Here is a 27965-nt window from a genome sequence, read left to right as displayed (position 1 = left end):
TTACATAAATATATAGACCATTTAACATGAGACTCAAAATTGAGCTCAGGTGCATCCTGTTTCCATTGATCATCCTTGTTTCTGCAAATTAATTGTAGTCCACCTGTGGTAAATTCAATTGACTGGACATCATTTGGAAAGGCACACACCTGTCTATATAAGGTCCCACAGTTGACAGTGCATGTCAGGAAAAGAAACCAAGCCATGAGGTCAAAGGAATTGTCCATAGAGCTCCAAGACAGGATTGTGTCGAGGCAGATCTGGAGAAGGGTACCAAAACATTGCTGCAGCATTGAATGTCCCCAAGAACACAGTGGCGTCCATCATTCTTAAATGGAAGAAGTTTGGAACCACCAAGACTCTCCCTAGAGCTGGCCGCCCAGCCAAACTGAACAATCGGGGAGAAGGGCCTTGGTCAGGGAGGTGACCAAGAACCCGATGGTCACTGACAGAGTTCCACAGTTCCTCTGTGAAGAAGGGAGAACCTTCCAGAAGGACAACAATCTCTGCAGCACATCACCAATGAGGCCATTAAGGTAGAGTGGCCAGACGGAAGCCACTCCTGAGTAAAAGGCACATGACAGCCCACTTGGAGTTTGCCAAAAAGCACCTAAAGGACTCTGACTATGAGAAACAAGATTCTCTGGTCTGATGAAACCAAGATCGAACTCTTTGGCCTGAATGCCAAGCATCACATCTGGAGGAAACCCGGCACCATCACTATGGTGAAGCATGGTGCTGGCAACATCTTCCCTTGTGGATGTTTTTCAGATGCAGGGACTGGGAGACTAGTCAGGATCGAGGGAAAGATGAACGGAGAAAAGTGTGATCCTTGATTTTTTTTTTAACTGCTCCAGAATGCTCAGGTCCTCAGACTGGGGCGAAGGTTCACCTTCCAACAGGACAGCGACCCTAAGCACACAGCCAAGACAGTGGCTCCGGGACAAGTCTCTGAATGTCCTCGAGTGGCCCAGCCAGAGCCCGGACTTGAACCTCTGGAGAGACCTGAAAATAGCTGTGCAGCGATGCTCCCAATCTAACCTGACAGAGCTTGAGAGGATCTGCAGAAAAGAATCGGAGGAACTTCCCAAATACAGGTGTGCCAAGCATGTAGCTTCATACCCAAGAAGACTCAAGGCTGTAATCCATGCCAAAGGTGCTTCAACAATGTACTGAGTGAAGGGTCTGAATACTTATGTAACTGTAATATCTCCCTTTTTTATTTTTAATACATTTACAAACATTTCTACAAACCTGATTTTGCTTTTTCATTATGGGGTAATGTGTGTAGATTGAGGAGGGGGGAAAAAACAATTTAATCAATTTTAGAATAAAGCTGTAATGTATTAAATGTTGAAAAAGTCAAAAAGTCAAGGGGTCTGAATACTTTCCGAATGCACTGCATATACATTGAAATAGCATTGAGTACATAAAACACATTTGCGGTGCTTTTTAAAAGTCTGAAGGGATATTCTACAATGATCATTCCTCCATCTCTCCTCTTCTTTCTGGTATTGGAGGTAAATATTCCTCCTCTTCCTCTGGCGGAGGCACAGGGGGTGGGGTGGGGCACTTACTAAGCTTCCTGCTCACCCTGGCATACATTGGATTCCAGCCCCTGTCACTCAAACCATCCTCTACCTCCTCCACAAATGAGAGAGGGCTTGTCAGGTCAAGCCCCTCCCCCGGGACTGTGCCTGTAGTTTTTATTGGCTCATTGTCAGGCAGTGTGGTTGCGCTCAATTGCTGGACCAGTTCAGCTATGATCTCATAGTCTGGGCTTGCCAGGTCCAATGGCATTGTGACCATGGTTGTGTCATCGTCAGGCTGTGTGGTTGATTTGTGGACCAGTTCAGCTATGGTTTGATAGCCTGGGGTTGTCAGGTCCACTTCCACAGAGGGATCATCAGGTGTGAGCTCCCCAAAGATCTCATAGGTGTGCTCGGGTCGGACCCCCAGGGAAGGCCCCTGGTCCTCACCCTCCATCTGACCATCTTCTTCAAGCTGAGCGATAAAGTTAGAGCTGAATTCTGCAGGGGCCTCCAGGAGGTCAAGGTCGTTCACAATGGGGATATTGAGGGGGTCAGTGTCATTCACAATGTGGATGTCGACAGGTTCAAGGCTGTTCACAATGGGGGCATCCACAGCTGCAAGGGTGTCTATGATGAGGGGATCCACGATGGGGGCATCCTGCACCAGGGTGTGAAGAACATTCATGATGGGTGTGTCCATGGTGTCCCCTGAATAGACAGGTGGGGGTACGGATATCGGGGCTGGTATAGAGTGGAGCTCGGGTGTGAAGTTCAGGACGTCCCTCAGGTCACCTACAAGGAGAGAAAATAAGAAAATAATATAGGAGAGTCACTTAACCTGAAGCTTAGCCAAAGAGAGATTGAGCCCCATTAGTTTCTGCCTGTGGCTATGGAACCCTGACCTGTTCACCGGATGTGTTATCTTGTCCGGACCTGCTGTTTTCGACTCTCTCGCTACCGCACCTGCTGTCTCTAACTCTGAATGATCAACTATGAAAAGCCAACTGACATTTACTCCTAAGGTGCTGACCTGTTGCACACTCTACAAGCCCTGTGATTATTATTATTCGACCCTGCTGGTCATCTATGAACGTTTGAACATCTTGGCCATGTACTGTTATAATCTCCACCCGGCACAGCCAGAAGAGGACTGGCCACCCCTCAGAGCCTAGTTCCTCTCTGGGTGTCTTCCCAGGTTCCTGCCTTTTTTGCTAGCCACCATGCTTCAACGCCTGCATTGCTTGCTGTTTGGGGGTTTAGGATGGATTCCTGCATAGCACTTTGTGACATCTGCTGATGTAAAAAGGTCTTTATAAATATATTTGATTTGATTGATTGGTTGATAGTTTGAGAAGTGCACATGGGTGATTTGAGGTAGCCTACCGATGTCGACGGTGGTGGGAAGGGAAGGAGATGTTGTCATCATGGCCACAGGGGTTCCGTTGGCCATCTGCAAGGCACCTAGAGAATCACCTGCAGGACATCAAAACACACCTGTAATACTCACCCACTACTCACCAAACGTGTGTGAAAGACACATGGGAGAAATGCGTGGGGAGATACAGAGAGAGTGATGAAGGCAGTACCTTGCTGATCTGGCGCCACCCTGCGGCTCCTCCCGGGTTTGAACCTGATGCCATCCTGCTCAGCAGGAAGCTGCTCTGGGACACGGTCTTCAGGTATGTGACTGAAATCTAACCAGGGAGGAGATGAAAACAGAACACACACTGTAAGACAACCCTTCTAGCAGATCTAGAGGAAGGCACAGAGGTGTAACAGTTTGGTTTCCCACCTCTCTCGTTTTTTCTGATGTCATTGATCATGGGGTTCTCCCTGGCGGCCATGGCGTCCTCCAACTTTACCTGTCAATCAAAAACACTCAGGTAATGACATCACAGTGTACTGGGTTCATCATTTCGCTGTCATTGGTCTCAAGACAAAGTACTCTCAAAAGGATTCCATCCACCGCATCCCTCCCTCCCTTCTCTCTTCAACCCTTTGATCCATTCTACACCTTCCTTGCTTCCTCCCTTGCTCCGTATCTCACTACCTCCTCTCTTAGTGACTTCTGTGTAACCCCGGTCAGGACATAGCTGCCGTCATTGTTGTTGCTTGTCTTGTCTCTCACCACTCTCATCAGCTGTGACTGGGTTCTCCCCACCTCCCCACCACCGTCCTGAAGCTCAAAGGATTGCCTGTGGAACACAACACAAACTAGAGAATCCGAACAAGTACAACAGATATCTACTGATGCTTACAGAATTTCAAAGAATTTGGTACACTCCCCAATATTCAACAATGCATGAAAAAGCATTTACTTTTAGAGTTAAGTGCACAAACAATATCTGGTTCACCATTAGCTAAAGCATATCAGCAACAGTATCTATAAACTGTATATATAGTGATTATTTGCTGGTAACAGACCTGTATTTATAGGTGTGTTCATGATATACTAGCACTCACACTTTGGTGCTATCAAATCACTGTTTGAAGGTGTTGGATTCTGGCATGAAATATACTTATTCATGTTACCAAACTAGAACCTATTGACTCCTTTACACATGTAAGAAATGTACATGTCAAAACAAATCACAGTTTATTGGTCACATACACGTGATTAGCAGATGTTACGGTGGGTAAAGCGAAATATTTGCTCTTCTTGCTCTGACAGTGCTGTAATATCTAACAAATTACACAATTATATACCCAATACAGACAAATTAATGAATTGAGACTATATACATATATAGACGAGCGATGTCAGAGCATAATGGACTAAGATACAGTAGAATAGTATAGAATACAGTATATACATGTGAGATGAGCAATGCAAGATATGTAAACATTAAGTGACTAAGATACCATAGAAGTATAGAATACAGTATATACATATGAGATGACTAATGCCAGATATGTAAATATTATTAAAGTGACTAGTGTTCCATTCCTTAAAGTGGCCAGTGATTTCTAGTCTATGCCTATAGGCAGCAGCCTCTAATGAGTTAGTGATGGCTGTTTATCAGTCTGATGGCCTTGATATAGAAGCTGTTTTTCAGTCTCTCGGTCCCAGCTTTGATGCACCTGTACTGACCTCGCCTTCTGGATGATATCGGGGCGGTGGCTCGGGTGGTTGATGTCCTTGATTATGTTTTTGGACTTCCTGTGACATCGGGTGGTGTACGTGTCCTGGAGGGCAGGTAGTTTGTCATCTGGAGAGCCTTGCGGTTGCGGGTAGTGCAGTTGCCGTACCAGATGGTGATACAGCACGACAGGATGCTTTCAATTGTGCATCTGTAAAAGTTTGTGAGGGTTTTAGGTGACAAGCCAAATTTCTTTAGCCTCCTGAGGTTGAAGAGGCTCTGTTGCACCTTCACCACACTGTCTGCTTGGGTGGTCCATTTCAGTTTGTCAGTGATGTGTACGCCAAGGAACTTGAAGCTTTCCACCTTCTCCACTGCAGTCCTGTCGATGTAGATAAGAGAGTACCCTCTGCTGTTTCCTGAAGTCCAAGATCATCTCTTTTGTTATGTTGACGTTGAGTGAGAGGTTGTTTTCCAGGCACCACAGAGCCCTCACCTCCTCCCTGTAGACTGTCTTGTCATCGTTAGTAATCAAGCCCACTACTGCTGTGTCGTCTGCAAACTTGATGACTGAGTTGGAGGCGTCCTTGGCCACACAGTCATGGGTGAACAGGGAGTACAGGAGGGGGCTGAGTACGCACCCCTGTGGGGCCCCAGTGTTGAGGATTAGCAGAGTGGAGGTAATGTTTCCTGCCTTCATCACCTGGGGGGCGGTGCGTCAGGAAGTCCAGGACCCAGTTGCACAGGGCGGTGTTCAGACCCAGGGCCTCAAGCTTAATGATGAGCTTGGAGGGCACTATGGTGTTGAATGCTGAGCTAGTCAATAAACAGCATTTTTACATAGATATTCCTCTTGTCCTGATGGGATAGGGCAGTGTGCAGAGTGATGGCGATTGCATCGTCTGTGGATCAATTGGGGTGGTAAGCAAATTAAAGTGGGTCTAGGGTGGCAGGTACGGGAGAGGTGATATGATCCTTGTCTAGTCTCTGAAAGCACTTCATGATGACAGAGGTGAGTGCTACGGGCGATAGTCATTAAGTTCAGTTACCGTTGCCTTCTTGGATACAGGAACAATGGTAACCATCTTGAAGCATGTGGGGACAGCAGACTGGGATAGGGAAAGATTGAATATGCCCGTAAACACACCAGCCAGCTGGTCTGCGCATGATCTGAGGACGTGGCTAGGAATGCCGTTGTGAGGGTTAAAACGTTTAAAAGTTTTACTCACGTCGGCCACAGAGAAGGAGAGCCCACAGTCCTTGGTAGCGGGCCGCGTCGGTTGCTCTGTGTTATCCTCGAAGCGTGCAAAGAATTTGTTTAGCCTGGCCGGAAGCAAGACGTTGGTCCCTGGTTAGGGTAGGTTTTAATAGTCACAGTGGGTACTACATCTCCTATACACTTCCTTATAAACTCAGTCACTGTGTCCGTGTATGTGTCTAGATTATTTTCGCAAGCTACCCGGAACATATCCCAGTCCACGTGATCAAAACAATCCTGAAGTGTGGATTCCGATTGGTCAGACCAGCGTTGAATAGTTCTTAGCACGGGTACTTCCTGTTTGAGTTCCTGCCTATAGGAAGGGAGGAGCAAGATGGAGTCGTGGTTCAGATTTGCCGAAAGGAGGGCTGGGGAGGAATTCCGGAAGTTTGAATAGCTATGGTCGAGAGTCTTAGCAGGGCAAGTAGTACAGTCGATATGTTGATAGAACTTCGGCAGTCTAGTCCTCAAAGTTGCTTTGTTAAAATTCCCAGCTACAATAAATGCAGCCTCAGGATATGTGGTTTCCAGTTTTCATAAAGTCCAGTGAAGCTCTTTGATGGCTGTTAAGGTATCGGCTTCAGGAGGGATGTAAACGTCCGTGGTAATGACGGAGGATAATTATCTTGGGAGATAATATGGTCGGCATTTGATTGTGAGGTATTCAAGGATGGGTGAACAAAGTTACTTGAGATCCTGTATGTTCCTTTAATTACACCATGAGTCGTTAATCATGAAACACACCCCTCCGCCCATCTGCTTCCCAGAGAAATATTTATTCCTGTCTGCGTAATGTACGGAGAATCCTGTCGGCTTTACCGTCTCCGACAGAGTATCCCGAGAGAGCCATGTTTCCACTAAACAACGTATGTTACAGGCCCCAATGTCCCTCTGGAAAGAAATCCTTGCATTAGCGAGTAATATACTTGGAAGCGGTGGGTGGTGTGCGTGCCTCCTAAATCGAACCAGCAGGCTCACTTAAGTGCCTCTCCTCCACAGGCAATGTTTTTGGATCGGCCTCTGGAATAAGTTCAATTGCTCTGGGGAGAGTGAACAAAGTATCTGCTCCAGGGAAGTCGTATTCCTGGTCGTAATGCTGCTAGTTCTAGTGAGTTACCGCCGCTCAAATATCCAATAGTCTGGGATTGAATCCCAGAACAACAGCAAAAGTATCTATATCAACAGTAAAACAAGTCCTATGTCGACATAACCTGAAAGGCCGCTCAGCAAGGAAGAAGCCACTGCTCCAAAACTGCCAGAAGAAAAGACAGACTACGGTTTTCAACTGCACATGGTGACAAAGATCGTACCTTTTGTCCTCTGGTCTGATGAATCAAAAATAGAACTGTTTGGCCATAATGACCATTATTATGTTTGGAGGAAAAAGGGGGAGGCTTGCAAGCCGAAGAACACCATCCCAACCATGAAGCACAGGGGTGGCAGCATCATGTTGTGGGGGTGCTTTGCTGCAGGAAGGACTGGTGCACTTCACAAAATAGATGGCATCATGAGGTAGGAAAAGTATGTGGATATATTGAAGCAACATCTCAAGACATCAGTCAGGAAGTCGCAAATTGGTCTTCAAACGGATAATGAACCCAAGCATACTTCCAAAGTTGTGGCAAAATGGCTCAAGGACAACAAAGTCAAGGTATTGGAGTGGTCATCACAAAGCCCTGACCTAAATCCTATAGAAAATGTGTGGTCAGAGGAGGTCTACAAACCTGACTCAGTTACACCAGATCTGTCAGGAGGAATGGGCCAAAATTCACCCAACTTATTGTGGGAAGCTTGTGGAAGGCTACCCAAAACATTTGACCCAAGTTAAACAATTTAAAGGCAATGCTACCAAATACTAATTGAGTGTATGTAAACTTCTGACCCACTGGGAATGTGATGAAAGAAATAATAGCTGAAATAAATCATTCTCTCTACTATTATTCTGAAATATCACATTCTTAAAATAAAGTGGTGATCCCAACTGACCTAAAACTGAGAACTTTTACTAGGATTAAATGTCAGGAATTGTGAAAAACTGAGTTTAAATTTATTTGGCTAAGGTGTGCGCAAACTTCCAACTTCAACTGTATATATTCTCATATGTGTGTTCTGCTGTAGCCTACATTGATTTATTTTACTTGAACTCGGACTCGGGAGAGACGAAGGTCAAGAGCTATGCGTCCTTCCAAACACTACCCTGCCAAGCCGCACTGCTCGCTTAACCCGGAAGCCAGCCACACCAATATGTAGGAGGAAACACCATCTAGCTGCCACAAGGAGTCGCTAGAGCATAATGGGACTTGGAAATCCAGGCCGTCTAAACCCTCCCCTAACCCGGACGACGCTGGGCCAATTGTGCGCCGGCCTCATGGGTCTCCCGGTCACAGCAGGCTGTGACACAGCCTGGGATTGAACCCAGGGCTGTAGTGACACCTTATGCCGCTGCGCCACTCAGGAAGCCTTTAAGGTCAACAGTTGAAGAGAGAAGACACTGCTGAGATGGGGGCCATAGGGGCCCACCTCAAATACCATCTGATCAAAGTCCTATCTCATACACAATTCCACGCCAAAGAGGGTCCTAGACTTAGGCAGGGCCATGACAATACCAGTAAGAGGAACCGACCGAGTTTCTGCCAAACAACAGAAAAGGTGTGTTTATCTTGGACATACAACGAGGGGACTCCTAGTCGTAAGTATTGTATATGCTTGTGTGACTTGTGTCTGCAGATGAAGCACCCAGTGGGTGAATAAACTTGTTTGAAGCATTTTCTAGTCATCCGTTTGAGTTTTTACTCTGTTTGTTCAGAACCTTACAAAAGTATGTATATTCTCTCTTGCTCGGAAAAGAAAGATTGAGAGTGAAGAGTGTCTGAGTGATTCACCGGTGGGGTCGGCCTGTACATTATGTACGGTATTTGAAGTGTGTCGTTTCGTAATGTAGAGAGAGGAGAAGAGAGAGTCATATGCCTCATACCACAGGAATTCCCGAAGCCACCAAACCTGAACGTTCTGTCTGTCTGGAATGTCTGTGTGTGTGTGTGTGTGTGTGTGTGTGTGTGTGTGTGTGTGTGCGCGTGCGCGTGTGTGTGCATGCGTGCGTTTGAGATAGACAGACATATTTTGGTTTATGATTATCTACAAGACAAAAGACAATACGACATTCAAAGACAATGTCTCAGGTGTAGAGTATCATGACATTGATCAAGCATACATGGATAATGATCCATAAGTACACTCAAATCAAAATCAAACTTTATTTGTCACATGCGCCGAATACAGCAAGTGTAGACTTTATGTGAATTGCTGACTTATAAGCCCTTAACCGACAGTGCAGTTCAAGAAGAAGAAAATATTTACCAAGTAGACTAAAATAAAAAGTAATAATAAAAAGTAACACAATAAGAGTAACAATAACGAGGCTATATACATGGGGCACCGGTACCGAGTCAGTGTGCAGGGGGTACAGACTAGTTAAGGTAATCTGTACATGCAGGTAGGAGCGAAGTGAGTAACAATGCATAGGTACAAACAAACAGCGAGTAGCAGCAGTGTACACAAGGGAGGGGGGTCAATGTAAATTGTCCGCTGACGATTTTATGAATTGTTCAGCAGTCTTATGGCTTGGGGGTAGAAGCTGTTGAGAAGCCTTTTGCTCCTAGACTTGGCGCTCCGCTACCGCTTGCCTTTACCATGTACCAGAAACAACGGTCAATAACTTTGGGGACTGGGGCCTCTGACAATTTTATGGGCTTTCCTCTGACACCGCCTATCATATAGCTCCTGGATGGCAGGAAGCTTGGCCCCAGTGATGTACTGGGCCGTTCGCACTACCCTCTGTAGCGCCTTATGGTCAGATGCAGAGCAGTTGCCATACCAGGCGGTGATGCAACCGGTCAGGATGCTGTCGATGGTGCAGCTGTAGAACCTTTTGAGGATCTGGGGACCCATTCCTAATCTTTTCAGTCTCCTGAGGGGAAAAGGTTTTGTCGTGACCTTTTCACGACTGTCTTGGTGTGTTTGAACCATAATAGTTTGTTGGTGATGTGGACACCAAGGAACTTGAAACTCTTGACCCGCTCCACTACAGCCTCGTCGATGTTAATGGGAGCCTGTTCAGCCCGTCTTTTCCCGTAGTCCACGATCAGCTCCTTAGTCTTGCTCACATTGAGGGAGAGGTTGTTGTCCTGGCACCACACTACCAGTTCTCTGACCTCCTCCCTAGAGGCCGTCTCATCGTTGTCGGTGATCAGGCCTACCACTGTTGTGTTGTCAGCAAACTTAATGATGGGGTTGGAGTCGTGTTTGGCCACGCAGTCGAGGGTGAACAGGAAATACAGGAGGGGCTAAGTACACACCCCTGAGGGGCCCCGTGTTAAGGATGGCAGACATGTTGTTGCCTACTCTTACCACCTGGGGGCGGCCCGTCAGGAAGTCCAGTTGCAGAGGGAGGTATTTAGTCCCAGAGTCCTTAGCTTAGTGATGAGCTTCGTTGGCATCATGGTGTTGAACACTGAGCTGTAGTCAATGAACAGCATTCTCACATAGGTGTTCCTTTTGTCCAGGTGAGAAAGGGCAGTGTGGAGTGCGATAGAGATTGCATCATCTGTGGATCTGTTGGGGGCGGTATGCGAATTGGAGTGGGTCTAGGGTGTCCGGGAGGATGCTGTTGATGTGAGCCCTGATCAGCCATGATCAGCCTTTCAAAGCACTTCATGGCTACCGATGTGAGTGCCACGGGGCGGTAATAATTTAGGCAGGTTACCTTTGCTTCCTTGGGCACAGGGACTATGGGGGTCTGCTTGAAACATGTAGGTATTACAGACTCAGTCAGGGAGAGGTTGAAAATGGCAGTGAAGACACTTGACAATTGGTCCACGCATGCTTTAAGTACACGTCCTGGTAATCCGTCTGGCCCAGCGGCTTTGTGATTTTTGATCTGTTTAAAGGTTTTGTTCACATTGGCTACCGAGAGCGTCACACAGTCATCCAGAACAGCTAGTGCTCTCATGCATGCTTCAGTGTTGCTTGCCTAGAAGCCAGCAAAAAAGGCAATTAGCTCATCTGGTAGGCTCGCGTCACTGGGCAGCTCGTGTCTGGGTTTCCCTTTGTAGTCTGTAATAGTTTTCAAGCCCTGCCACATCCGACGAGCGTCAGAGCCGGTGTAGTAGGATTCAATCTTAATCCTGTATTGACGCTTTGCTTGTTTGATGGTTCGTCTGAGGGCATAGTGGGATTTCTTCTAAGCGTCTGGATTAGTCTCACGCTCTTTGAAAGTGGCAGCTCTAGCTTTTAGGCTCTATGTGGATGTTGCCTGTAATCCATGGCCACTGTGAGTATTCCTACATATACTGTACAACAGGTACATTACTTTTCTAGTCATGGTTTAGATGTAAAACCACTCTCTCCTTAGCCCCAGTTGATGGGACAAAGTCTTCTAGAATCTCAGAAAGAGTTGGAATTTTAACCTGAGGCCGTGGTGTACTGTATGGAGGGATGAACTAGTTGTAGCCTGGAGCACTGAGCTCCATGCACGATTCATTCATACATTTACCTACACCTCATTCCTGTAAGCATGCCATATAGGTTCTTGTACAGTTCTCATACATATGTAGCTTCTTAATTTGAGCCAGTTTGCTACAGCAGGAAAAAAATCCTGCTGCTATAGGAATTGGGAATTATTAAGTGGATTATAATTTATTTACATGTTTGTAGGAGTCTATATATATTTCGTAAGGGGAAAACAAGTCTGAAATTTCAAAGTGAATCTTTTCAAAGCTCAAATACACTACACATTTCATGCATTGCAGTAAAGTTATCCTGCTACAGGGTGATCAAATTAAGATCCTACATCTGTAGGCGTCAAATACTTTCTATAATGGAACAAAATAAGAATGTTAAAAAATGAATCTATAACTGACCTTCCACAGATAGTGCAGAAGGCGAGGAGGATGATGGAGAGGAGGAGGAAGAGCAGAGAGAAAACAACGACCTCTATAGAGAATGATTTCGACACTGCCCATGACCCCATGAACTCTCCCACTGGCGCCATGGCAACTGCTGCTGTAAGGGGAAACAGTGAGTGAGAGAGGTGGAGAGAAAGAGAGAGAGTTTGTGGGTGCATACATGCTTTCAGAGTGTGCTTGGGTGAAATAAAAGCGTTGGCTCATCTACTGAAAGGAGTGTTTAGTTTATGTATAGTTGTGATTGATGGTGTCAATTTGTACTTTTATGGTTACATGATCAAAGAGAAGTTGACAAAACAAAGCATAGCACACATTTGTGCACTGAGAGGATTCATCTACTTACTCATTGAAAGATTATTCAAGAGAGTTCATGTATGCACATATTATTACAGTATAGGTTTGAACTCTTTGTATAATCCCAGCCCTGCCTGCACCCATGTCTACTTAAGGAAGTGAAGGCTGCTTGCTTATCCACTTGAGGGTGAGGGGATCTGGTTATGCCCTTACAGTAGATGGTAAGTTAGTAAAAACGTTGCTCCTATCTTATGCAAAACAGTGAGGGATTTCTATTGCTGGCAGTGTTGATCACCGATATTTATAAAAAAAATGTGCCTATAAGAATAATGCACACATGCAGACAGACAGACAGACAGACAGACAGACAGACAGACAGACAGACAGACAGGCAGGCAGGCAGGCAGGCAGACAGACAGACAGACAGACAGACAGACAGACAGACAGACAGACAGACAGACAGACAGACAGACAGACAGACAGACAGACAGACAGACAGACAGACAGACAGACAGACAGACAGACAGACAGACAGACAGTCAGGCAGACAGAATTATAGCACAAATAAGATAACTCTGACACTGAAGATAGCTGGGATGCAATTTAACAAATAAAGCTGTAATTGTGAATGCAGAGAGCAGAGACAACAATGCAACTCTGTCATATATGATTAACTCCTGACCGCACCAAATACATCACTTACTGATGACAGGAAAAGTAATTTTCTCTGAGAGGCTACTCTTACATAATTACTGTTAATTAATTCATCACTTATTGCACTTAAATACCGAATTATCAACAAGTGTGCAAAACATTCTAAGAAAAGTAAAACATTGAAATAGAAACAGTGAAACAAAAGAAAACTGACATACACTTTGTGTACAAAACATTAGGAACACCTGCTCTTTCCATGACGTAGACAGACTGACCAGGTGAATCCAGAGGAAAGCTATGATCCCTTATTGATGTCACTTTTTAAATCCACTTCAATCAGTGTAGATGAAGGGGAGGTGACAGGTTAAAGAAGGATTTTTAAGCCTTGAGGCCATTGAGACATGGATTGTGTATGTCTGCCATTCAGAGGGTGAATAGGCACGACTACAGACTTAAGTGCTTTTGAGCGGCGTATGGTAGTAGGTGCAGTCACACCGGTTTGAGTGTGTCAAGAATCGTAACGATCCTGGGTTTTTTACACTCAACAGTTTCCCATGTGTATCAAGAATGGCCCACCACCCAAAGGACATCATGATATGACATGTTCATTCAGTATATGGCTTCTACAGATAGCTTGTTACATATTGAATAGGAAACAGCATTTCATGTAAAAAAGGACTTACCTTGTGATTCACAGGGATTATGTCTTGACTGTTATAATCCAATCAAATTCATAACCCAGAGCCATCTGTCAAATAGCAGAAGGAAAAATACACAGGCTTTTAATTTACATGTAATACACCTGATAACTGATATCATTAACAGTGTTTATATTCTATTCTACCATTCCAAGAATGACCTCATGTCAGTTCCATTCTGTGTTCTCTGAAACACTTTCACCTGTTTGGAGAGGTCTCACTGCAACTGCCAATCAATGACCCGTTGATTTGAGCCAATCAAAATGGGCTGGTGTTGATTGAAAAGCATTTAGATACAAACCTGTGCTCATAAAAATGCATGTGCTAATTCTACTGCTCACTCTGTACTTGATGCGGCCTACACGTTGTTCAAACAATTCAAATTATATTTTGAAATGTAACTTTTTCTTTCAGGTAACCCATGAGCAAATACTGTAGTCCTAATGTACAAACACACATTCACACACACACACACATTGTATGCTTGCTCAAAGGAACAGGTTGTTTTGACCACACCTGAAAACTCACTCTAAGAACAGTGTCAATGAACAGGTTTCTCCTGCCGCCTAAGACGTAGACTGTAGCCTATGGCAAATTGGGTTGTTAATAAAAGTGGAAATGGAAGTTTCTACATTCTGCAGTTTATTCATTGACAGCCTTGAACACACAGGACAGAGGGCAAGTACTGAACAGTGCTCCTATGGTTGTGTTATATGGTCATTAATGACTTTCACTGTACAGGTGTGGCAGGCTTTAATACTGAAATACACACTGTCTTTCTCCTTTGAAAGGCTCTTGTTGTGTTGTTTTTTGTGTGTATTGTAGTCTGGGAATTGGGATCAAGCCATTTTTGTTGTTCTTGTACAATACTGTGACAAGGGATTAGTATACAATGATATCAAACTGGCAGCTATTTTAGCAGTGCACACCAGCCCCCAACTGATGGTTAACCCTTGATCAGTGATGCATAGTGTGTTGTGACCCCAGCTGTGTGTGTCACTGAGATGAAAGCGAGAAAGGAGAAGAGAAAGACCACTTAATAAATTGAAGGAGAGAAAGGAGAAGATAAACACTTAGCAGATGGTAGATATTGTGTATGACAGTGTGAGGAGTTTAAAAATGAAAACAAGCATATACAGTATTCGGGCAAAGGCCCACAAGCACACACACACACAGGTGGAAATAAACAAGTACTCACAAAGTAAATAATTTTGCAGGGTCGGACAGCTGACCTTGTCACAGACGGTCAACAGACAGCAACACCTTCTCACCCAAATGTACCATGTCAATATCGCACACCACAGCCACCACCTCTCTCCCTCTGTCGCTGTCTCTGTCTCTCTCTCTGTCTGTCTCTGTCACTGTCTCTGTCTGTCTCTGTCTCTCTCTCTGTCTGTCTCTCTCTGTCTGTCTCTGTCTCTCTCTGTTATCTTGTCACTGATCTCGGTTAGCATTAAGCAGCAAGTAACTTTGGAACTTTACTTCCTCATTCTCTCTCTCCCCACCTCTTTCTTTCTCTCTCTTCCTCGCTTAATGTGACACACATCACAGCAAAACGGAAACATTCTCAGAATAATAGCTAAGATTCCCAGTCACGGTTTTATCTATCATTAGGATGATGACATCCTAAACCATTCAAAGAATGTTTTTGATAACAAAATGTTGTTGTTTTTTCTTCAGAAAATGTTTTCAATTAAATATCTTCGGAATGTTCTCCTTACATTCACTTACATTCACTAAAATGTTTTGCACAACATTTGGAGCGACTGCCTCAGAACAGTCCTCATACTTTCTCAGTAGGTTTTCAGGTAATGTAATAGCACAATGTACTAGTAATGTTTTTAGGTCACACTGCCGCAACAAAATGTCAGAACATTGGAAATTTTTCTGAGAAAACATTCCGGGAACGTTCTGCTAATGTTGATCGAAGTGTTATTAAAAAGACTGATAACAACAAGCAAGGAATATTCCCACAATGCTCTCATAAAGTTATAGTGTGACGTTATGACATTCTCTTAACATTATTCAGCAATCATGTCTGGATTCAATTATGTTTTTTTTAATGAGAAAACATTATCGGAACGCTGCGCTAACATTAATGGAGATGTCATCCGAGACATCTACCCAGGTATAGGATCTTAATTTGACCACACAGCAAATCAAAATTGGTTCTGTGAATGTTCCCAAAACATTCATTATGTAGCAACGAATGTTCTAATAACACAAAAACTATCCAGTTGTGCTGATGATCATACAATGTTCATATAAACATTCAGCTGATGTTGCAAGAACGTTCCCAGAACACATTTTGTCTGTTCTTTAAAGGTTCCCAGAATATCGGAGATATGTTTCCAAAACATAAAAACTGACCAGGTGTGTTGATGACTATACAATGTTGGCATTAGGGTTGAAAAAATATTCCTCTGATGTTGCAAAAATATTAACAGAGCATATTTTTTTTATGTTATTAGGCAGGGTAGCCCCTAAACCCCTGAGCTGACAAGGTACAAATCTGTCGTTCTGCCCCTGAATAGGCAGTTAAACCACTGTTCCTAGGCCTTCATTGAAAATAAGAATTTACTGACTTGCCTAGTTAAATAAGGGTAAAAATTACAATCAATTAGGAAAGTTCACAAAACATCATTAGGTTTGTAAGAACAGTGTGGGTACATTCCAAGAGATAAGTTCCTAAAACACAAAATCTGTCCAGTTGTGATGACATTCTTACAATGTTTGAATCAGGGTGCACAAAACATTACCTCAATGTTCCTAGAATGTTGTTCCCAGAATGATACAATTACATTTTGAACAGTCCATGGTGGTTTCTTTTTCTGTGTGTTACCTTACTGTTGAGGAAGTTAGTTGTACAACAATCCATGTAGAAACACACATGGCACTTATTTGGAATCACATGACATGACAATGTACAAACATACAGTAGTTTCACTGTATTTTGTTGTTAGCCGCAAGCAGAGATCAAACCTGGGAGCTTTTGAGTGTTATCCTTGGAATGAAACCACTGGGACTTTTACTCTGACTTCTAGAATGTGGTTATCCAAAAGAGAGGATAACTAAATCTAAAAAAATAAGTGTATTTTATTATTTCTTACTCTACCAAGTTTGTAGGTAAAATACAAGTCAGTACATCCCAAGTTTACAGTATATAAAGAAGATTGGTAGAGTACAAAATAATAGAGATAACGTATTTTTCTAGATTTAGTTATTCTCTCTTTTGCAAAGACAAAGACCACATCCTGGAGGCAGAGTAAAGGTGTAAACAGCTTTGTGTTGCGTCCCGTCCCCGTGGCATGGTGGACTAACTCAAGGGATATCAGTCCAAAGTTCAAAGGCTCTATCCCCGCTTGCGACTATCAACAAAGTAGGTTAAAATTGAGGCCCCACGAGTGGTGCAGAGGTCTAAGGCGCTGCATTGCAGTTGCTAGCTGTGCCGCTAGAGATCCTGGTTCGAGCCCAGGCTCTGTTGCAGCCGGCTGCAACCGGGAGACCCATGGGGCGGTGCACAATTGGCCCGGCGTTGTCCGGGTTTGGCTGGCAGGGATGTCCTTGTCCCATTGTGCTGTAGTGACTCCTGTGTTGTGGTGGACCGGGCACATGCACGCTGACATGGTTACCAGGTGTACGGTGTTTCCTCTGACACATTGGTGTGGCTGGCTTCAGGGTTAAGCGGGCAGTGTGACTTGGTTGGGTCGTGTTTCAGAGGACGCCTGGCTCTAGGCCTTCGCCTCTCCCGAGTCTGTACGGTAGTTGCAGCGATGAGACGACTGTAAATTCCAAATGGGGAGAAAAAGGGGTCAATTTAAAAAGTAGGTTCAAACTATGTTTGTAAATAATTGCCATATGTGTTTCTATGTGGATTGTTGTACAACTAACTTCCTTAACAGTAAGATAACACTAACACATAGGAACATCGGAATAACATGCTAGGAATATTGAGGTATTGTTTTGTGCACCCTGATACAAACACTATAAGAATGTCATCACAACTGGACAGATTTTGTGTTTTGGGAACATATCTCTTGTAATGTACCCACAGTGTTCCCACAACCTAATTAAATATTCTGGGATCCTTTAAAGAACTCAGAATGGCTCTTCTGTCAACATTCTTACAACATCAATGGAGTGTGTTGTTCACCCTGATGCAAACATTATCTGAATGTCAGCATAACTGGACAGTTTTAGTGTTTTGGGAACTTATTTTGGGAACTCCACAATGTTCCCACAACCTAAAGAAATGTCTAGGAACTTTAAAAGAACATAAAAAAAATGTTCTGGGAACATTGTTGTAACGTCAGGTGAATGTTTTTGCCCCTAAAAGAAACATTGTGTAATCATCTGCACAACTGGACTGTTTTTGTGTTTTGTTCACATAGTTTTTGTGATAACCCCACAATGTTCCCACCAGACTGTTCCCACAACCTATTGAAACATTCTGGGAAACTTTAAAGAACAGGCTAAATGTGATCTGGGAACATTCTTGCAACATCAGGCAAATGTTTAATACAAACATTCAATAATCTCTTGACAAATCATCCGCACGACTGGACAGTTTTTGTGTTATGAGAACATTTTCCGCAACCTAACAAATGTTCTTGGAACTTTCTGGGAACAGAACCAACTTTGGTTTGCTGGGTTGTCATATTCTGACATGCTTAATCTCGCTCTCCCACCCTGATAAGTGTCAACATGTCTGCCTAGCTTTCAGAATCACAACTATCACAGCTCAAGTTATTAGGTTAAGTGTATGTTTTATTTATAAAGACCTGCACAGATATTGTAATTTTAGGTAACACTTTACATTCAACCCTTACATTAGTGTGTCCTTATTACTGGGTAATTATTACTCTGAATACAGTGCAACAAGCTCTTTAAGTATTATTGCACTGTACTTACAGCAGTGAAAAGTAAGTACTAGTTTAAAAGCAGTAAAAGTCTAGTGTCATTATGTGAGTGGTTCAGTGTCATTATGTGAGCCAAAAAGATAATCAAGGACCTCAGCCACTCAAGCCACGGCCTGTTCACCCTACTACCATCCAGAAGGCGAGGTCAGTACAGGTGCATCAAAGCTGGACCGAGAGACTGAAAAACAGCTTCTATCTCAAGGCCATCAGACTGTTAAATAGTTACCACTAGCCGGCTTCCGCCCAAAACCCTGTCCTGAACTTTAGTCGCTGTCACTAGCCGTTTACAACCCGGTTACTCAACCCTGCACCTTAGAGGCTGCTGCCTATGTACATAAACATCTAACACGGGCCACTTTAATAATGGAATGCTGGTCACTTTAATAATGGAACACGGGTCACTTTAATAATGGAACGCTGGTCACTTTAATAATGGAACACTGGTCACTTTAATAATGGACCACTGGTCACTTTAATAATGGAACACTAGTCACTTTAATAATGGAACACTAGTCACTTTAATAATGGAACACTAGTCACTTTAATAATGGAACACTAGTCACTTTAATAATGGAACACTAGTCACTTTAATAATGGAACACTAGTCACTTTAATAATGGAACACTAGTCACTTTAATAATGGAACACTAGTCACTTTAATAATGGAACACTGGTCACTTTAATAATGGAACGCTGGTCACTTTAATAATGGAACACTGGTCACTTTAATAATGGACCACTGGTCACTTTAATAATGGAACACTAGTCACTTTAATAATGGAACACGGGCCACTTTAAAAATGGAACACGGGTCACTTTAATAATGGAACGCTGGTCACTTTAATAATGGAACACTGGTCACTTTAATAATGGACCACTGGTCACTTCAATAATGGAACACTAGTCACTTTAATAATGGAACACGGGCCACTTTAATAATGGAACGCTGGTCACTTTAATAATGGAACATGGGTCACTTTAATAATGGAACACTGGTCACTTTAACAATGGAACACTGGTCACTTTAATAATGGAACACTGGTCACTTTAATAATGGAACGCTGGTCACTTTAATAATGGAACGCTGGTCACTTTAATAATGGAACACTGGTCACTTTAATAATGGAACACTGGTCACTTTAATAATGGAACACTGGTCACTTTAATAATGGAACACTGGTCACTTTAATAATGGAACACTGGTCACTTTAATAATGGAACACTGGTCACTTTAATAATGGAACACTGGTCACTTTAATAATGGAACACGGGCCACTTTAATAATGGAACGCTGGTCACTTTAATAATGGAACACGGGTCACTTTAATAATGGACCACTGGTCACTTTAATAATGGAACACTAGTCACTTTAATAATGGAACACTGGTCACTTTAATAATGGAACATGGGTCACTTTAATAATGGACCACTGGTCACTTTAATAATGGAACACTGGTCACTTTAGTAATGGAACACTGGTCACTTTAATAATGGAACACGGGTCACTTTAATAATGGAACGCTGGTCACTTTAATAATGTTTACATAATGTTTTACCCACTTCATATGTATATACTGTATTCTAGTCAAGGCCATCCTATTAAACTATTGCTGTACATATACTATTCTGTCCTACATATTCTACAGATATACAATACACAACAATAGACATAAATCTATTTTTAAAAAAGTAAATGAATGGAATTAAGAAATATAGAAAAATTAGGATGAGCAATCTCGAATCTATTTTTAAAAAAGTAGATTTGAGATTAGGAGCATATATATATATATATACTGTTAGATTTGTGTCTATTGTTGTGTATTGTTAGATACTACTGCACTGAGCTAGGAACACAAGCATTTCACTACACACACATTATATGCTAAATATGTGTACGCGACTAATACAATTTGATTTGATCTGATTTATTTGGTGAATACAGGGCTGGGTTTGAGTCGGATTGAGAATGTTGTAGAGGAGTTTTAGCATGACATCACCCAAGGGTGCTGATTGAGACATACTGTAGCAACAGGGTCTAACCTAAAAATAGCCTTATCTTCACCGACACACAGTCACTCATGCACCCATGCATGAATGCCCTTATTGTTCGCAGTGGCCATGGCTCACTAAACCTGTATATGTGTCTGTATTAGTGTGAGTAGGATCACATTGTTGAAAGATGCATGTGTCAGAAAGTTTAGTTTATTGTTTGAAAAATTATGTTTGAAACAGAGTGAACCTAAACAGTGTGAACCTAAACAACGTGAACCTAAACAGAGTGAACCTAAACAGTGTGAACCTAAACAACGTGAACCTAAACAACGTGAACCTAAACAGAGTGAACCTAAACAGTGTGAACCTAAACAACGTGAAACTAAACAACGTGAACCTAAACAGTGTGAACCTAAACAACGTGAACCTAAACAGAGTGAACCTAAACAGTGGGAACCTAAACAGTGTGCCTAAACAGTGTGAACCTAAACAACGTGAACCTAAACAGAGTGAACCTAAACAGTGGGAACCTAAACAGTGTGCCTAAACAACGTGAACCTAAACAGAGTGAACCTAAACAGTGTGAACCTAAACAACGTGAACCTAAACAACGTGAACCTAAACAACGTGAACCTAAACAATGTGTGCCTAAACAGTGTGAACCTAAACAACGTGAACCTAAACAACGTGAACCTAAACAGTGTGAACCTAAACAACGTGAACCTAAACAACGTGAACCTAAACAACGTGAACCTAAACAACGTGAACCTAAACAATGTGTGCCTAAATAGAGTGAACCTAAATAGAGTGAACCTAAACAGTGTGAAGCTAAACAGTGTGAACCTAAACAGTGTGAACCTAAACAACGTGAACCTAAACAACGTGAACCTAAACAACGTGAACCTAAACAATGTGTGAACCCATGCATGAATGCCCTTTGTGTTCGCAGTGGCCATGGCTCACTAAACCTGTATATGTGTCTGTATTAGTGTGAGTAGGATCACATTGTTGAAAGATGCATGTGTCAGAAAGTTTAGTTTATTGTTTGAAAAATTATGTTTGAAACAGAGTGAACCTAAACAGTGTGAACCTAAACAACGTGAACCTAAACAGAGTGAACCTAAACAGTGTGAACCTAAACAACGTGAACCTAAACAACGTGAACCTAAACAGAGTGAACCTAAACAGTGTGAACCTAAACAACGTGAACCTAAACAACGTGAACCTAAACAGAGTGAACCTAAACAGTGTGAACCTAAACAACGTGAACCTAAACAACGTGAACCTAAACAGAGTGAACCTAAACAGTGTGAACCTAAACAACGTGAACCTAAACAACGTGAACCTAAACAGTGTGAACCTAAACAACGTGAACCTAAACAGAGTGAACCTAAACAGTGGAAACCTAAACAGTGTGAACCTAAACAGAGTGAACCTAAACAGTGTGAACCTAAACAACGTGAACCTAAACAACGTGAACCTAAACAATGTGAACCTAAACAACGTGAACCTAAACAACGTGAACCTAAACAGTGTGAACCTAAACAACGTGAACCTAAACAGTGTGAACCTAAACAACGTGAACCTAAACAGTGTGAACCTAAACAACGTGAACCTAAACAGTGTGAACCTAAACAACGTGAACCTAAACAACGTGAACCTAAACAGTGTGAACCTAAACAACGTGAACCTAAACAACATGAACCTAAACAACGTGAACCTAAACAATGTGTGCCTAAATAGAGTGAACCTAAATAGAGTGAACCTAAACAGTGTGAAGCTAAACAGTGTGAACCTAAACAGTGTGAACCTAAACAACGTGAACCTAAACAACGTGAACCTAAACAACGTGAACCTAAACAATGTGTGCCTAAATAGAGTGAACCTAAACAGTGTGAAGCTAAACAACGTGAACCTAAACAACGTGAACCTAAACAACGTGAACCTAAACAACGTGTGCCTAAACAGCGTGAACCTAAACAGAGTGAACCTAAACAGTGTGAACCTAAACAGCGTGAACCGAAACAACGTGAACCTAAACAACGTGAACCTAAACAATGTGAACCTAAACAACGTGAACCTAAACAACGTGTGCCTAAACAGTGTGAACCGAAACAACGTGAACCTAAACAGTGTGAACCTAAACAGCGTGAAATTGTGAAATGCTTCTCAATAGGAACATAATCACAGCATGAATGTGCTTGGAGTAAAAGTGTTCATCTTTGCTTCACAAATCACAACTCTCCCTGCAGTAGATCGTAATGACAGTAGACACTGCCTCCCTATGGCCAAAGATGCACACTACAAATGAGACAACAACGTACATAAGCCTATGATCACCAGTGAATTATGTTCAAAACAAATAAGTGACCATAAAAGCTAGATATCAAGTCATCGTATGAAGGCCTTATAATGTATAAGAATTCATCTTACAATCCCCAAATCTCTCTCTCCTTCCCCTTTTACCCTCTCTTCCCCTTCGTTCTACCTTACACCAGATCTCTCTTTCTCCCACTCTCTATCCTCTCTCTACCTCCTCCCCCCAACTGTCCTCCTTCCTCAGCCTCCTCTCCACCAATCTCCTCATGACCACAGCTGTCAGCACGCTACAGAACACCAGGGCAGGAAATGACACGGCTGCCACCAGTAGGCGGCACTCCCCGTACTCCCTCGTCAGGGACGCCCGCCGGGACAGGAAGTCCTCAAACACTGCTTCCTGTTGGGTCAGCGTGCAGAGGGAGAGGAGGAAGTGGAAGAGCTGGTGCCCGTGGCCGATGATGTCACAGTGCCCAGGAAAGAAACGCTCAGGCATGGGACAGGAGAAGAAGAACGCTGCCAGGAGGAACAGCAACACCTGTGTGTGACATCAGAGTGTCAGATTGTGCAGAAACCTCTCCCCAACCTCAATCTTCTCTATCTCTTTCTCCATCATTCCCCCTCTCTCTCTCCCTCTCGCTCACCTGTATTGCGTGTAGGGTCATAGCAGGGTCGTCTCCCCAGGTCCTGCTGACCAGTCTATGTGCCACAGGACTGCTGACTAGCAGGTACGCCAGACCGGTTGGCACGACCTGGCACAGCTTACGATGGAGTGGGTACGGGTGGCAGTAACTGAGTTTGGCAAAGCAGCAGCAGGCACAGGACAACCAAGCCAGGAGAGCTGCTGCAGGGAGGAACACCTAACAGAGGAGAGGTTTGTTCATAACTTTGTTCCTTTGTCCACTCATTCATTCACTCATTCACTCATTGACTCCCTCATTCACTCATTCCCCACCTCTCCTACTCGACTGCGTCTCCATGCGGGATCAGAGCTGTAGAAGTATAGAGCCAGGGCACAGCCATACTGGTACACAGCCACTCCCACATAGTCCAGGAAGAATAGGGCATAGTGGGCCAGCTCGGAGTGGGACTGGAGCAGGTGGGCTGTAGCGCTGCAGCACAAGTAGGTCAGAAGAGACAGGACGTAGTAGACCAGTGGTAGACAGGCCAGGTCCAGGTAAAGACCCAGCCCGTCTGGTCCATTCAGGGTCAGGCCCACGAGACCCTTAGGAAGGGTGATGAGGTTTAAATAAAAGGTTTAAATCTGCAGTAATTGTGTTGCATTATTTTGGACACAAATACGCACATACAAATGCACACATACAAAATTCATCTAAATCTAACCCTAACACACACTGAATTACACAAAAAAAAGTATTGAAGTACCCCTCCACACATCACAGCAAACACAGAGAACCTCAGGGCAACGCAGACTCCGGCCAGCAAGTGGCTCCACACGTTGATTGTCTCATTGTGTATCTGGAAGAGGCTGAGGAAGTAGAAGCTCCAGGAATGGCCCACGGGCCGGTAGCCAGACAGGATGTAGGGTTCACGGAAGAGAAGGGGGACCTCAGTGTCTCTGACGGTGTGGGGAAGAGAAGACAGAGAGGAGAGGAAGGAGGAGAGGGAACTCATGGGTTTTAGGGAGAGGGAGACAGATATACTGGGCATGGTGGAATTGGGGGCAGGGGGAATGAGGGGGTAAGGAGAATGGGGCACCTGTGAGGAGGTTTGAGGTGAGGTGAGGGGGTCTGTCTGTAGAGGGAAGGACAGCAGGTTGGTAACTGTGTTGTCATACTGAGTTTGGTCGAATTTGATGAGATGCATGCTTTGCCCAAAAAATAGGATAACACAATAAGAGGTGTACATGATTGTACATTTACAGACATAACTGTCATTGGACAAACATGTTACTAGACTTCTCATGCCTCTGGTGTATCCTCTGCCATATAATGCTCCTCTTTCAAATCAACATCAACATCAACATGCTGCTGACTAATCTGGTTACATATGCTCACAGTGACCAAACCAGGAACTCAACCTTGTGAATAACAGTTAGCAGAAGACATACTTACGTAGATGTCTACTATAAACTAAACCAGAAAGCCCTGAAGAAACATGTTAAAAGTGGATGTAGGAGAAACAAACCTAATAAAAGAGAACTTTGAATTCCCCCTTTTAACACATATATAACAAGTATAGGCTGCTGTTCCACAGAGGTGAGAGAAGGACAAAGGAACTAACCTGAAACTCTCCCTTTCTGGACTTTCCCACCTCTGACTACTGACTGCAACTTTATGTGTATCAACATTTCACTCCCACCGATCCCAGACATCATTCCCTCATTATAGGGATCTATTTTGCTTGGCCATCTCTCTCTCTCTCTCTCTCTCACACACACACACACACACACACACACACACACACACACACACACACACACACACACACACACACACACACACACACACACACACACACACACACACACAAGGGTAACAGAAGGTATGTTCTACCTCATAGCTCTTAGTCAGCTTAATAAAACAATGAGTCTCCTTTTCTTAATGAATGTAAGAATTTGTTTCCAATTATGCTTATTTTCCTCCCAAACACAAACTGCAGACCACGAGGATAATCAGTCATGAGACATTCTTTAAATTGTAGTGAGATTTCCCTAGTAACTTCTACTGCTGATTTTTCAATTCTGATGAATGGACTGGACATTCTATTCTACTTCAAAAAATAATATATTTCAAAAGGTTTAAGACAATTGGGTTTTAAAAATGTTTTATTGCTCAAATAGGACATATGTCAATGGGGATCTTTTTCTTGAATTCTACTCAACTATTCACAGTCAATTCTTCTGCTTAGTGGGATTAACAAATGTTGGCCCTCCCTAGTTACTTTAAATTAAAATACATTACATTTGGATTGAATTAAATGAATAACCAAACAAAGTAAGGCCATAGATGTAGTGTACTGCAGGCTACATCAAGTAGTCCTTGCCCAGGCACAGGTGCACCCCACGGCCACAGACAGGAAGGAGGCGCTGTAGCACTTCCTGGTGGCTGAAGTGTAGAGTACCACGACCTGCTGGTAGATAGGTACAGAGTTCTGCCTGTAGCGCATGTACTGGCTTCTGTTGGTGGGGTAGACACAGTACATAGAGCTGCACTCGGCCTCCCACATGGTCTGAGGAATACGGTTCTCCACTGTAGTGCTTCTAGAGATTAAACAGAGAGAGAAGAAAATAAATCAACAACAAATATTTAAACCTACGGATAGTATTCACAGGCTTTACATAGAGCTTGTATTAAGATTGTAAGACAGTCACATAACTCAGATCAAGGTAACATTTTTTTGAAAAGGATTTCTTTAGGTACAGTATCAAATACTGTAGTGTGTGTGTTAATGTAAATTTGCAGTAGGTAGCCTAGCGGTTACGAGTATTGATCCAGTAACTGAAAAGTCGCTGGTTCAAATCCCTGAGCCGACTAGTTGAAAAATCTGTCAATTGTCCTTGAGCAAGACACTTAACCCTAATTGCTCCTGTAAGTCACTCTGGATAAGAGTGTCTGCTATATTATGTAAATGTAACTCACTTCCAGGTCCAGGGTGACAGAGAGCGTGTGTGAATGTTCCCATTTCCCTCTGATTCCTCTGTGGGAATCTTGTAGAAGTCTGAAGGGATGATCAGTGTTTCGTTACACCTCTCCTTTGTCACCTTCATTCCTTTCGCCATGGTTAGGCCCAGCAGCATAGACACACAGCACACAACCTGAGGATGGGAAGAGATGGAAATACAAGTAAATATGTTAGAAGTTATCGAACAAATGAACAGTGCTGAAACTTAAGCACAAACAGGCTAAACAAAAACCACTGGACAGAAACGGTTCAATTTTTTTTATTTAGATCAATTAAATGAATCAAATTGTCCAAATCGGATGTGACTCTGCACTGTACTAATAAATACATAAGAGATGATGCAACCAAAGAGTTTTTCGTTTATGAGATAAATTAATTAGCACATCACAAGTACATGGCAAAACAAGTATGGCAAATAAGTACATGTTTGGTCATCCTTATTAGGCAGCTAGTAGCCTAGTGGTTAGTGTTGGGCCAATAACCCGAAAGGTTGCCATTTTGAATCATTGAGCCGAGTAGGTGAAACATCTTTGGATGTGCCTTTGAATGAACCTTAAATGCTCTCGATAAGAGTTTCTGACAAATGTAATCCATTGTTACATACAATTTTCAGTATAACAAAAAAACAGTAGTAGCTCTATCACACGCTGACTGTTATACTCACCAGGTACTTCGACAAGTTGCTTTTGAGCTCCATCTCTGATCTCTGTCTGTCTGTCTATCCGTCACGTTTTTATGTCGAACTTCTTTCTCCGGGTGTGAAGTATTTATCTGAATGCCTTGAGTGTAAAATCTGCACGTAATATGGAAAACGGATCAAAAATGAGATAATATCTCTGACCTGACCTGTTTGTAGACCATTTGAAACAAAGGGGGATTCTGCAGATCTGAAATAGTTTGCCTTATCACTAAATCTACTTCCAGGCGCCTTCGGTGTGGAAACACCACGCAAAAAGGTGTTAAAGTTCACCCAAATTACAAAATTACATATGGGTTTCCTTACCCTGTAAGTGTCAATAGACAGAGTATGACAGGAGTTCATACTTAGGTTTAGTTTCCCTGCACTGTTTCGATATGGTAATTTGTTTTGCATTTGTGGCACAAATCACGTTCAAGACCTAGTACAAATATCAGCATTAGTCACTTATACATTTGAAGTCAGAAGTTTACATACACTTAGGTTGGAGTCATTAAAACTCATTTTTCAACCACTCCACAAATGTATTGTTAACAAACTATAGTTTTGGCAAGTAATTTAGGACATCTACTTTGGGCATGACACAAGTAATTATTCCATCAATTGTTTCCAGACAGATTATTTCACTTATAATTCACAGTCTCACAATTCCAGTGGGTCAGAAGTCTACACTAAGTTAACTGTAAATTTAAACAGCTTGGAAAATTCCAGAAAATGATGTCATGGCTTTAGAAGCGTCTGATAGGCTAATTGACATCATTTGAGTAAATTGGAGGACACATAAACTACTGCAGCATAAATACTGGAGGCTGAGACAGGAGGGGTCAGGAGACACTGAGGCCCCATCCGATGATACCCCCGGACAGGGCCAAAAAGGAAGGATATAACCCCACGCACTTTGCCAATGCACAGCCCCC

General features: G+C 43.0%; 4 protein-coding genes across 5 annotated transcripts; all 4 read right to left on the bottom strand.

Moving 5' to 3' along the window:
• Window positions 1–1233: 1233 nt before the first annotated feature.
• LOC110497746 lies at window positions 1234–14991 on the bottom strand. 2 transcript variants are annotated; one of them, XM_021574076.2, is made up of 8 exons: window positions 14678–14991; window positions 13465–13529; window positions 11789–11930; window positions 3661–3727; window positions 3325–3394; window positions 3119–3226; window positions 2916–3005; window positions 1234–2324 (listed from the first exon to the last, which is right to left on the bottom strand). In XM_021574076.2, exons 3-8 carry the CDS (start codon window positions 11917–11919, stop codon window positions 1483–1485), a joined length of 1308 nt encoding a protein of 435 aa, XP_021429751.2. In that variant the 5' UTR covers window positions 11920–11930; window positions 13465–13529; window positions 14678–14991; the 3' UTR covers window positions 1234–1482. The 2 variants fall into 2 exon arrangements, with proteins under 2 accessions (XP_021429751.2, XP_021429752.2); XM_021574077.2 differs by having other exon boundaries at window positions 11789–11927.
• A 334-nt stretch (window positions 14992–15325) lies between these two features.
• On the bottom strand, window positions 15326–22716 carry LOC118941359 (prion-like-(Q/N-rich) domain-bearing protein 25). Its single transcript, XM_036953817.1, has 4 exons — window positions 22632–22716; window positions 21466–22590; window positions 20861–20920; window positions 15326–15330 (listed from the first exon to the last, which is right to left on the bottom strand). Exons 1-4 carry the CDS (start codon window positions 22714–22716, stop codon window positions 15326–15328), a joined length of 1275 nt encoding a protein of 424 aa, XP_036809712.1.
• LOC110498570 (membrane progestin receptor beta-like) lies at window positions 22586–24446 on the bottom strand. The gene is made up of 4 exons (XM_021575229.2): window positions 24101–24446; window positions 23662–23900; window positions 23351–23566; window positions 22586–23244 (listed from the first exon to the last, which is right to left on the bottom strand). Exons 1-4 carry the CDS (start codon window positions 24375–24377, stop codon window positions 22909–22911), a joined length of 1068 nt encoding a protein of 355 aa, XP_021430904.2. The 5' UTR covers window positions 24378–24446; the 3' UTR covers window positions 22586–22908.
• A 1030-nt stretch (window positions 24447–25476) lies between these two features.
• il-17a (interleukin 17A) lies at window positions 25477–27061 on the bottom strand. The gene is given in 3 exon segments (NM_001124619.2): window positions 25477–25929; window positions 26309–26484; window positions 27016–27061. Coding segments are annotated over 3 exon segments (441 nt in total). The 5' UTR covers window positions 27049–27061; the 3' UTR covers window positions 25477–25697.
• Between the last annotated feature and the right edge of the window lie 904 nt (window positions 27062–27965).

This window comes from Oncorhynchus mykiss, chromosome 19, assembly GCF_013265735.2.
Source record: "Oncorhynchus mykiss isolate Arlee chromosome 19, USDA_OmykA_1.1, whole genome shotgun sequence".
NCBI lineage: Eukaryota > Metazoa > Chordata > Actinopteri > Salmoniformes > Salmonidae > Oncorhynchus > Oncorhynchus mykiss.
This window is presented reverse-complemented; position numbering and strand designations above follow the sequence as displayed.

What these genes read in the sequence shown, in the direction of transcription:
- LOC110497746 (XM_021574076.2), bottom strand. Translation starts at nt 11,919, where the DNA reads ATGGCGCCAGTGGGAGAGTTCATGGGGTCATGGGCAGTGTCGAAATCA. An exon ending in AGTCACAGCTGATGAGAGTG is followed by an intron (nt 3,395 to 3,660) that starts GTGAGAGACAAG and finishes TTTGATTGACAG; the next exon opens with GTAAAGTTGGAGGACGCCAT. An exon ending in GGTGGCGCCAGATCAGCAAG is followed by an intron (nt 3,006 to 3,118) that starts GTACTGCCTTCA and finishes GATGTCCTGCAG; the next exon opens with GTGATTCTCTAGGTGCCTTG.
- LOC118941359 (XM_036953817.1), bottom strand. Translation starts at nt 22,716, where the DNA reads ATGTACGTTGTTGTCTCATTTGTAGTGTGCATCTTTGGCCATAGGGAG. An exon ending in TACGATCTACTGCAGGGAGA is followed by an intron (nt 22,591 to 22,631) that starts GTTGTGATTTGT and finishes TTTTACTCCAAG; the next exon opens with CACATTCATGCTGTGATTAT. An exon ending in TTTAGGTTCACACTGTTTAG is followed by an intron (nt 20,921 to 21,465) that starts GTTCACTCTGTT and finishes CACACTGTTTAG; the next exon opens with GTTCCCACTGTTTAGGTTCA.
- LOC110498570 (XM_021575229.2), bottom strand. Translation starts at nt 24,377, where the DNA reads ATGCCCAGTATATCTGTCTCCCTCTCCCTAAAACCCATGAGTTCCCTC. An exon ending in CTCTGTGTTTGCTGTGATGT is followed by an intron (nt 23,901 to 24,100) that starts GTGGAGGGGTAC and finishes TGAATGGACCAG; the next exon opens with ACGGGCTGGGTCTTTACCTG. An exon ending in TGACCCTACACGCAATACAG is followed by an intron (nt 23,245 to 23,350) that starts GTGAGCGAGAGG and finishes TGTCACACACAG; the next exon opens with GTGTTGCTGTTCCTCCTGGC.